Source organism: Uloborus diversus, chromosome 4 (assembly GCF_026930045.1).
Source record: "Uloborus diversus isolate 005 chromosome 4, Udiv.v.3.1, whole genome shotgun sequence".
In the NCBI taxonomy this organism is placed as follows: Eukaryota; Metazoa; Arthropoda; class Arachnida; order Araneae; family Uloboridae; genus Uloborus; species Uloborus diversus.
Window position 1 is genome coordinate 27,866,731 of NC_072734.1, and position 12,184 is coordinate 27,878,914.

The following is a 12,184-nucleotide window of genomic DNA, read 5'->3' on the forward strand; positions in this document are numbered from 1 at the left end:
GTAAACACCATGTGAGGTGTTTAATCATTTTATTAAACAAAAAGCAATATCTTTCATTACCAGAGTTCAATTGTGTGCATTGTATGTTGCTTGAACCACATCTAAATGGTACTTAAGTTTATCCCATGTCCACAAACAATACGCACATTGAACTCTGGTAATGAAAGGCTTTCTGCTTAAGAGCCAGTTTTTTTAAGGATCAGGCAGGCTGGATAGTTGACATTCTTGATTTTGCTCAAATTTTCAGGATATGTCCCTTATTTAAAACTACTGAACACGTGCTTTTTTATTTTTGCAAAAAAAAAAATTTCTTTAAGTTTTTGGAGGTCGAAGTTGGATTTAGTTCGTTTTTTCAGGAAAAACATATCAATTTACATAGGCCAATACTTTTTGCTGTAAGAGTGAACCGTGGCACTGGCAATTATTTTGTGTTCTATTGTATACTTTGTGGTTGACTCTTTACGCAAAGGTCAGGGGTCACTCAAAGTTGTACAAAAAAGTTTTTTTCTACAACTTTGACCGTCGAAATCTTATTGCGTGAACAGTGAGCCGCAGTAGTATATTTTTCAGTAAATACATGCCAAAGAGTAGTATCCAAAAAGAGAATTATTTGTGCGGCTGACATTTGGCGCCCTGAAATTGCAGAAATCACAAAATTGCATGACTTTCAAGGTCATTAATTTCTTGTGCCAAGAGTCAGCAGATATGAAACTACCTGGAGGAGAAGCCTTTCTTGTCATAGAAACACAATAAGTTGACAGACCTACAGCTACTGTTTCAATTTTTACATAATCTGGCTCGAAACTTTGCTCCACGAGTGTTTTTTGGTGCTTGTGAAAAAATTTGCTACAATATTATCATAAATTTTCATAAACTGTTTAAAATGGTAACAAAAGACAACATATACTTGGAATCAAATTGAAAATTAAGTCCATAAACTACTCAGTATGCAACAAAACTCCATTTGTCTAAGTTAAATAAATACCTTTGTGAACGAAAAGTAGAATTAGAAATAACAATGTCAAGTAGCACAAATTGCAGATTACTGCAGACACCTGTTTCGGCGTTACAAGGAACGCCTTTTTCAATGCAAAAGAAATCAGCTTATGGATGAAAAGGCAGGAAATTCCATTTGAGAATTATGAATCTGCTTAAGCGTAGTAAGGTCCAAACTGAAACAAAAACCTTTTAAAAAGGACCACGAATTTGAATGTATTTCAAAGAGGTTAGGCCCTTCCCAATAAGAAAAAAACGTGTATCTCACATAAATAAAAGAAGCACAATTATCATATTTTCATGAAAGGAGAGGAAACTGGTATAAAATTATCTCCAGAAAGCACATCAAAAGAAGTGAGAGAACAGATAGATCATAATGGAAAAAAAATGTTTCAACCTCCCTCATATGCGACTTCTTCATGGTACATTAAAGCCTCCAAGTCATTTTTTTTTCTGTTGCATGTCTGCAAATTTTTGATGATGTTAACGACATTGAGCAAGAAAGTAAAGATTTTTTTTTGAGTTCATGTCTATATGATCAATTATAGAATATAAAGTTAATAGTTTAAATTTATGGCAAGACATATATTTCTATATCAGACAGAGATATGTGAGTTTTATATACAGAGCTTTCTTTTTTTTTACAGCAATAAGAAAAACAAGAAGTGTATGATTTGCTTAAAGCACTTCAGCTGATTAGCATACTGAGCAGTTTATGGACTTAATTTTCAATTTGGTTCCATGTATATGTTGTCTTTTGTTACCATTTTAGTTAGTTTATGAAAATTTGTGATAATATTGCTGCAAATAATAGTAATAAATACTTAAAAGCAGGTAATTGGCATTTTTTCACAAGAGCCAAAAAACAAATGTTGAGCAAAGTTTAGAGCCAAATTATGTAAAAGTTGACACAGTAGCCATAGGTCTGTTAACTGATTGTGTTTCTATGACACGAATGGCTTCTCCTCCAGGTAGTTTCATATCTGCTGACTCTTGGGGCAAAAAATTAATGACCTAGAAAGTCATGCAATTTTGTGATTTCGGCAATTTCAGAGTCAAATATTTCAATGCGCCAAATGTCAGTCGCACAAATAATTCTCTTTTTGGATACTACTCTTTGGTATGTATTTACTGAAATATATACTATTGTGGCTCACTGTTCACGCAACAAGATTTCGACAGTTAAAGTTGCAGAAAAAACTTTTTTTTGTACAACTTTGAGTGACCCCTGACCTTTGTGTAAGGAGTCACCCACAACTAATTATGTACTAACAGAAATCGAGGATATAGTAGAACACAAAATAATTGCCAGTGCCATGGTTCACTCTTAAATTAAAAAGTATTGACGTATGTAAATTGGGACCAGTCTAGCTGGGCCCAGAGCCTGTTGCTGGTCGTCACTTTTGTATTTGTATGTTTTCTTGAAAAAACGAGCAAAGTCCAACTTTGACCTCCAAAAACTTAAAGGAAAAATTTTTTGTTGCAAAAAAAAAAAAAAAAAAAAAAAAAAAAAACACATGTTTAGTAGTTTTAAATAAGGGACATATCCTGAAAATTTTAACAAAATCAAAAATGCCAACTATCCAGCCTGCCTGATCCTTGAAAAAACTGGCTCTTAATGAAATGATTAAATGCCTTACATGACTTTTGTTTTTCTTACTGTGCTGATACGATTAGCAATAATTACTTTTTTCTTTCCTTTCCCTTTTTCATTTTTCTTTTACAGTGCTATAAAAATTCTTAAACCTGTGAAGTATTATGGCCCAAATTGCATATTCATTTTTCCTAAGATCAGAAATCACATATTCATGCAAAAATTTGTTAATTTTCTTTGCATTTTTAAAATGTGTCAAGGACTTGTTGGACTCCCTGCACTTTTAAGTAAGTATTTCATGCTCAAATTTGAAAAAGAAAAATTACACACCCTCTTTCATCATACAAAATAATTTGTCTTGAATCAGTGTTTTGCAATCAATTTTGCAATATTCATCTCTTTTCCCACTTTTATTTAATATATAAGATTTAAGTTTTGAAAATGGGTTTGGGTGACTGTAAGTATCTTTTGATGATCATTTTGTCTTAAATACAAACAGTTTTGAAATTTCTTCATCTAAACCAGTTTTTTCTTTCATAGTAAACAGTGTATAGTATCCAGAAGTTGATCCCAATCTTGAATATTTTTAAAACTGCCCTGAGTCTAAAATTTCTAATTTCATAGCATTTGAAATCTAAATTCAATGTTTTTTTTTTAATTTTTTATTTAGAACTAATAAACATCAAAGTCACCTCCCATTTCCGTTACACTAATGTTTAAATCAATGGACCAGCAAACTTAATAAACAGCTGAAGTTGCAAACACAAAGAAATGCTTTTTTTATCAGCTCTCATATTGTCTGACATTAAAGCCCGAGAAGAACAAAAGTGATCAAAAAAAGAAAAAGAAAAGGAAGTCTTCAAACTGTTTCATGCTTTGAAGGATGGGGAGGCAGGGCTAAATTACAGCATAGGCACATGGGACTCAGGACCAGGGTACCAAACTTCGGGGAGCACCTAATCAGCAGCTAAAGTTCCCAAAAATTTGAGTCTTTTCTTATCACACAAGCTCACAGAGCAGCCTGAAATATTCACTTGGCTACAAGAGGTGGGCTGAGTGATACCTTGGTCAAAAAGCTGGACATGAAAAGTGACTTGATACAAAGTTTCATTTGATACAAAAAACAAACTGTCTTTTCTGAACATTCAATTGAAATCAAAATAGGAGGTGAGCAACTATATGCTATACAAGTCCTACATATGAAATTTAACTCCCTGGGACTAATCTCTCTCTCTCTCTCTTTTTTTTTTTGAGCTCAGGGATGCTCATAAACAATGTCACAGTTTGAAGGAGAAGCAGAGTACATGAAATTGTGAGTTGGTGACAAGAGGGACAAAGGGGGTAACAAGAAGCATGACATCATGCATAGTTTTAATAAGAATATGTTTATGAAAAACCATGACATATGACAAAGGGGAGGGGATAAACCCTTAAGTGCGGCAATTTGTGACAGGGGGGGGGGGCAAAAATGTTGGAAAAAAGTTTGACATTTATGGACAGCCCCTCAGGCTAGATAATTGTAAATATGGATGCAAGATACAAATACTAGGATAACTACAACCAAAAAGTAAGGTTCTCAATTAGATGTTATATAAGTCCTACATTATCAAATTTTTACCATCACTGGCACACTATTTTTTATAATACAAGATAATTTTTGTGTAAAAATTTTGTGTACTTTGTACAAAAAAGTAATGAAATAATGAGTTTCGTTTTATTTTTCTGAACAGGTAAAGGTCTTCCTGTAGGTGAGACATTTGATTGATTACTTCCTCTACACTTAGTCATGTTTTTTGCTCAACCCATAGCTGTGTGTGTCAGAATGTTTTTACTCCACTAATATTTATTTAAATCCATGTTAAGTAAGCTTTTTTTTTTTTTTTTAAATTCTTAAGTTTACTTTTGATGAACTGTCCATATGTAGTATAGCTGATTTTTTTTTTTTTTTTTTTTTTTTTTAAGTTTATTTTGAAGAACATGCAGCTAATTTAAATAAATAGGTTACATTAAAAATTCCATAAACTGTGATAGTTTTCAAAGCAAAATATTTTCAGGAATAAAAATTTTAACTACGGTTCATTGTCCATTTCCCTAAATCTTCCTTATAATTCTAACAGATTCATTTAGCATATATATTGTGATCTTAATTCCTTCAAATACATCTTTTGAAATACAGTCACACATACTTTTGTTTCAAAAATAATTTTTCCAATCAAAAATTATGAATACAAAATTTTTCCCTACAAAATGACACAAGCAAAATGTTCTAAGAATAAAATTGAACATTAGGACTATTTTTTATCACTTGTATTTTTATCAAAAGAGACAACAGTTCAGAATTGGATTGAGAAAATTTTCACTTACTCATCAGGTGTACTACTGTCATTATCACATTTTGTAATGTCGTTCAAAACTTCGACAACAGCAAGAAATATTCCACATATGTGATCATGGACTATGCTAGAAAAAATAGATTAATGCAAGAGTTGAGGATTTAAATAAAAAGACTACATGAAAAATATTTCATTTCTTTTAAATATTTTATTCTCTTCCCTTTACAAAAAATATAATTGAAACCATTCTCTACTTAAGTGTCAAATTTCTTTCAAATCTGGAAACAGTTTATTGAAATAATAGATAAATAAAACACAGTAAAATTTGTCTTTGCTTGTTCAATTTTCAAATAACTAAAATGTTTTTCTCATCAAAATTTCTTTATTGAAAGTAACTAAAAAGTTACAAACTATATTTTTCTGATGTATTAATACATTATTAATTTAACAAACTAATGTAATATTTCTTTTTTATTTTATATTCATAAAATTATTAGTAATGTAACAATTTTAATTCAGAGTAAAAATGCCTAACTAAACATTAAACGCTGGTCAGAAAAAAAGAAAATGTCTTATGGTTCTGCACTGACTAATGCATATTTTTACTCTTGAATTGTACAACTGGTTGCAAAAGTAGCTAAAAGTAGAAAAATGAGTAAAACAGCAAATACTAAAATAACTCTATTAAAATTGATAAAAATCATAAATGAAATCTATACTTATACTATGAAGAGAGAGGGCAGTTTTTTGTGTGTTTATATATTCGAGGTAATTTCCGGAACCACTGCACCTATTTGAAAAATTCCTTCACTATATGAAAGGTGCTTTCTTACTAGTGACATAGGCTATAATTTGAAAAAATCTGATAAATAGTTCTTTGTTGTTTCAATTTAGGCCCAAATTTCACAAATTTCTGAATATGGGAGTGAAAAATTACTTGCACACATTACTATTATATATCGTTGAAAAGGGTAGAATTTTCCACGTTCTAAACAATTTGTTTCAATGCTCTAACTTAATTACGGCAGGAGTAATTTGTGTTTTTAGCTCAAACTTTTTTAGGCTTAGCTGAAATTTAGGCACTTCTTTCTTCATTAAATCTATCAATAAAAAGTGAAGGAATTGTCCCACAGTTTTCTTTTTGACACCATTGGAAAAAGCGACATTTTTTACTCCAGATCTCTTTCGACCCATGGTCGAAAAACTTAGCTTCTATCTTCAAAGGAAAAAAAGTTACAAGCGTTTTTAAATCAAATTCGAAAAATGTCATTTTAATTCAGGTTGTCAACCATTTTATTTTCGTGTTTCCACGGTTACCCTTTTTGAATCCATTATTTCTTTCCTTATTTTGCATTTAATTTCTTAAACTTATTTTATTTCCTGTTTCCATGGTTACGCTTTTAAAATCCATCTTTCGTATTTTAATTTCTCAAAAGTATTTTAATATCTGTCGTCATTGTTTGGAAGGGTAATTTTGCATGCTGTTTTTTTCCCTTTTATTTAAGCCTGATTGTTGAATATATGTCACTTGACACAATTTTTATTCTCAAGGTAGACCGGGCCAATCTGGGCAAGGCAGCTCTTAATATATAAAGATTTGAAAGCTATTGTTAATATGATTTTATATTTTTTTGTTTGTTTCGCGAAACATTTATTATTGCCAAAGAAAAACATTCCCTTCACTCGCAAAAAGGCTGGGTTCCGGTAGCGTGGTCGATTGGCACGTTAGGAGCTACGCAGTTCAGTCTAGGATTATTGTTTTAAAGCAACCGTAAATCTAATTCGTTGTTTTGGCGATTTATTTTGAAAGAAAAGAAACTTTTGATTTGTTTTTATTCAAATGAAATGTACGACATTTTCTTCTTTTTTTCTGATGATGATTTTTGAATGTTTTTTTTTTTTCGTTAAAGGGCTGGATTATGATAGCGTGGTTGCTGGGCAAGTTTGGCGATAAACAATAGAGTTGCGGAACTATTTTACATTTGAAAAATATTATTTTATGTCTTTTTTTGTTTATTTGGCAAAATATTTTAAATTGCAGTAAAAACCGCTTCACTCGTTAAATCGAGTTTTAAAGCAACTGTAAATCTAATTTAATGATTTGACGAAAAGTTTTAAATTCCAAAGAAACTTTTATAAGTTTTTTTTTGAAAAGGTGTGTACACATTTTATACAAAGAAAAATGTTCATTTCACATCAGAAGGGGGGGGGGGCGTCAATTTTTTTTATTCAATGGACTTCCATTAAATTTTTAGCACATGCATTGCTGTGTGTGTACTGCTAGTATTAGATATAAATAATAAAAGAATTTAAATCTTTTGTTATTGCAATAATAATATAAGAAAATAAAGAGTGTTTTGAGGATGCATAAGCTATTTTGAAGACTTTAGTTTGTGCTGATTGAAAATATCGGATATATATCAAAATATCGAATATTTTTGATCCCTGGAATTGTCTAATTCAGAGGATACAGAAGTAGCCAATGTTAGATGAGATGTTGTTGCATGAGAGAAAAATAGTTAGTCTAAATACATTAAAAGGCTCAGATACATGAGAGTGATGCCTTAAGCATGTCTGTTATTGGTCCCGTTACCCTATTTCTGCACTTTGCATTTTGAATAAAAGCTTAGCACTGTGGAAAGTATGGGGGGAAAAAAGTAGGGATGCATCGTTCATGAACGAACGGGTCAAAAAGAATGAATATTTAAAACGAACGGATCCCTTCTTTCACATGAAAAATGAACGACTGTTCTTTTTTACGGTGAGCTGTTTGGAACATTGTATTGATGCACTCGTGATAAAATCGCATTTTTTTTCTAAAAATTAAACATTCATCTCTAAATTTTGAACTCTCAGTTAATCTTAAATTATCTTTTTCTCAGTGAAGTACAAAACATTAATTTTGAACTTTTTTACTTTCTGCTTTATTCATCATTTTTCTTTAACCATTGCAGTTCATTTGCAATTTTCCAATTAGTAATGTTTTGTACAACTTGCTTGGGCAGGGGTGTCCATGGGCGTCGCGGCCGGGGGGGTCCAAGGGGTCCGGACCCCCCCAATATTTGAGAACCGGATCCCCTCAATATTTGAAAATCGGACCCTCTCGATAATTGTCAAGATGAAATTCATTATTTTGGGGGAAATTATTACTGTTTTGACAAAAAAAAAAAAAAAAAAAAAAAGACTTTAAACAGTTGCATAATACATAATTTATCATGTTTAATTCATATCAAACAAAACGAAATGAACATCGAAAAAAAGAAGGAAAAAACACGAAAAAGAACTAAATAATAACAAAATAGGCGATGTGTATAGTGAATGGAAAGTGAACCAATGACAAACCATTGCTCTGCTCTCTGCGCATAGCTTCAGTAGAGGATGCAAGAAAGGTAACACTTTCTTCCGAATGCAATGTCAACTAGTCACAGAGTAGAGATGTGTTAGCAAGTTAATAAATTGTTAACAGGGGGGACCATGGCAGGAAGCCATGCCTTAACTCACAAAAAGTATCATATGTCCGGTCCCGTATTGAAAACACAAGTCGTGTTCCCAGCTTGGAAGTGATTCCAGCGTATTTGTTGCTATTTGGGGGGAAACAACTGGACAAATTTGTGATACTGAAATCAGATGGACAATTCCCCTCCCCATTTTTTTCGGCTCTCCCGCTTAAAGCGCTAATAAGTCAGCAGAAGACGGGGATATGAGTTTCGGCTCCTTTCTTTCTTATCTCGTTTCTCGGCGCTGCCAAGGTTCTGTTTCGAGTTTTGCAGTGTTTGCTTCTCCAATTCGATTCAATTTATATCGACCCCAATGTTACCCAAACAAAATGAGACACCGGACCTCTTTGGCGGTTTTTTGCAGCTGGCAAGAACACCCTGGCCAAAGGATGCTAACAAATTTAGAAAACCACTTTGCTGGTCAAAGGTTAAATTTTGGGTAGAAAAAGAAAGGAGACGCTTCAAGTGTTTAAAACTATTCAACACGTGGCTTCAAAGTACCTTACCGAAGCGAGGTTTCTTAAATGTGTTTGCGGCATCTCAAATTTGACCGAAAAAGCGTTACGTTACAAGAAAAAAAGGGGAGGAGACTAAAAATTAAAGAGTAATTTCAAAAGCAAATCGTAAGCCAGAAGAACCACGGATACTGTGATGTCACTTCCAATTGACCAACGAAAAAAGAAGCTGAAGATGACCAGAAAAAAAGACAGAAATAAAATAAGCTTCCCCTGTTGGAAAAGTTGCGACAAAAATTAAGATAATTTCATGTGATCTTTTGATTTCCTTGAGAGTAGGTGACCCGAAGAACGCTCCTATTTTGGTTATTATCGAGGGGCACGGCAGTGCCCCAGCCAAGTCGAGCGCGAAGCAAACACTGCCGTACCATCTTTACTGGAACCATTTCGTCGCATTTTCAGGCCCATATTTGAGAACCTTCTGATGAGACTAGAACGCAGAAATTTTCGTCATCCAGTAAGCTATAATCACATACTTAAAATCCGAAATTTCAAGTCTGTAGGTCATTTAGTTCCGAAGTTAAGCGAAAGCAAAGTTTCGCATTTATGACACTCACTCACTCATGATCATCAAAATAGAACTAGTACTTCCCATAAACTCAGAGAGGTGAAATTTGGTACAGAGTTAGGGTTTGATGACTACATAAAGGGAAAACTATAAAAACTAGGCTAACCGCCTTTACAAAAAATATTCAACTTGGTGGGCCGCTTCATTTGATGTCAAAAATCGAAAGTCTGAAGTATCTAATGAAGAACCCTCATCTGGTCTCAGCTGTATTAGATATGGTAATGCCCCCTTCTACTCTTGGTACATCAAAAAATCGACTGTCATTGCGAAAGTCCAGCGTAGTGGGACACATCTTCTAATTTAATCTAGCCTAACTTTAGTCTACTCGAACATCACACAAATTAAATGTTTCTACAAAAAGAAGTGAAATCCCACCAAAAACATTCTGTAAAAAACTAGCCAAGTCTCGATGGAGCTGTTTGTTTATCTCTAAAAAGTAATGAAATCTAAACAAAGTCATGACAAGTCGAAGGTTCCTTACTGCGATTTCTTTATTGTTATAGTTAATGTTGTGTGACTTAGCCGTTAAAGAGTATACACAAGGGTACAAAAACAGGTGCTCCATGACACGATTGCACCAATCTGTCGCCAGAACCGCTACCCATTGACGATGGAAAATTGCCACTTGGAAAACGTGTAAACAAAATTGACTTGTACCCACTAACGTATAAAAAATGTTTAACGGCCAAGTCACACAACATTAACTATAACAATAAAGAAATCGCAGTAAGGAACCTTCGACTTGTCATGACTTTGTTTAGATTTCATTACTTTTTAGAGATAAACAAACAGCTCCACCGAGACTTGGCTAGTTTTTTACAGAATGTTTTTGGTGGGATACTTTTTTTACACATTCGATTAGAACTATGGAGAGGTGGCTTTAAACGGGAAAATGTAGCAAAACCTTCTACATCAAATGAACCTGAGCAATTTTTATCTACTGAATCACCATTAACATCCAGGTGCCACTATCAACATCCCACGGAACGTCTTCAAAAAGGCAAAAGACAATGATTGGTAAGGACCATTCTGTTAAGTGTAATGCCTGCTGGGGCGCCCCGATTTTATACCATTCAGATGGGGTTACTTTTCAATTTTCCGAATGAAATTCCTAAACAGTGGCTCCCGAAAGTGGTCGTACACTTACGATTTTCAATGAAATACGCCCCAATCCATTGGTTAAAATTAATATTTTGGAATAGGTATTTAATTATAAGATCTATGATCTATTTTCCACAAAACTGCATGAAAATTTTTAATAACATAATAAAACTTGATTTTTAAGAAATCAATAATCAAAAAGTGCCAGGAACTTTATCTCAAAAAAGTTTTCGTACACTTTGAAAAAATATCTATATATTAGAAAATTAATCTAACTTTTTACTAAGTTCGTGCAGTATACCAACAACACCTTTTAAACGTCTGGAAATAGATTTCATTGTTCTTCTTTCTTTTTTTTTTTTTTTTTGTGTGTGTGCAATTTCTGAGTAAGTGCTCAACCGCACTTCGAGTTTTACTGTTTCTAGTTTGCTTTTCGTTTTAATGCCGTATTTTCGTAATCTAGCTACCAGATATCTCTAATTTTTCTAGATTAAGTTTAAATCTGGGGATTGAGGAGATATTTCTAAGATTAAGGACAATTTTTGAGGCACCAGACTCAAACGTTGAAAACCGTGTGCTTCTCATCTTTATCTTGATAAAATACAAAGTTGTTCCCGATAGCCAAATTTTGGGCTAATAGTTAAAAATTGTTTTTCAAATTCCACATTTTTTCTTCTATTTACAATTACAACAATTTAACCTAAAATGTTGAATTCATTTTCATCTGTAAGTAAGACGTTATTCCAAAACATTTTGAGCTTATTTATCATTGATTTTGCGACGAAAAGCGTAAGCTTTCTGTTTTTCGGAAGAGCGAGAAAATTTCTGCGGGAAAAGGTCCCATTTGATCCCGCTAACCAGAAAACTTGGCGAACAATTTTAGAAAAAAATTAAGCGCGAAATTTTTCATTAAATTCTGCAGAAACTTTTACAGCACTCAAATGTGTATTTTTCATAATTTTTTTAACAGTAAATCTCCGATCACGCTTTGTTAGCTTTGCCGGTTGACTTTTTCTAAACCTGCTTTTGATCTGATTCCGTTCTCAAAAGTATTTTATTAAGCACTTTACTGTAGAGTGGTATACATTAACTAATTTAGAGACATTTCAAACCAATTTACCACTACTGTGAGGGGTAAAAATCAAATTTCGAATGCTCTTTGTTGTTTTTTCACGAATACCAGCCATTTAAAAATAATAAGCAGAATATTAGGGAATAAATGCACAAGAAATTCAAGCCAAATGACTTTATAGTGTCAACACAATGCAAAAATAATTTAAAAAAATGACCTGTGACAATTTTAATCATGAATTAATTCCAAAATATTTCAGCGTACGGTGACTTTTGTGGCGTAGTGTTTCTCTATCTCTTCGTTTTTTGACAAATTTCAAAAAAAAAAAAAAAAATAGTTGTGATGTGGGGAAAAAAAAAAAAAATTGGATTTCATATTCGAATTTAGTTTTGCGTTAATTTAGTTTTACTACAAAATTTCAAGGTGTACGAACACTTTTGGGAGTCACTGTACATTTAATGAGAGTATCTTTTTAATGCAATATTTCACAAAAAACTACTCGAAATTT

The 12,184-nt window shown here is 32.8% G+C and overlaps 1 protein-coding gene across 1 annotated transcript in view; it reads right to left on the bottom strand.

Annotated features, from left to right (window-relative positions):
- LOC129219984 (importin-11-like) overlaps nt 1–12,184 on the bottom strand; it is a 60,366-nt gene that overhangs the window by 1,776 nt on the left and 46,406 nt on the right. The window contains exon 18 of the mRNA XM_054854308.1: nt 4,955–5,050. Within this exon, the coding sequence (XP_054710283.1) occupies nt 4,955–5,050 (96 nt within the window). The remainder of the gene's footprint in view (nt 1–4,954; nt 5,051–12,184) is intronic.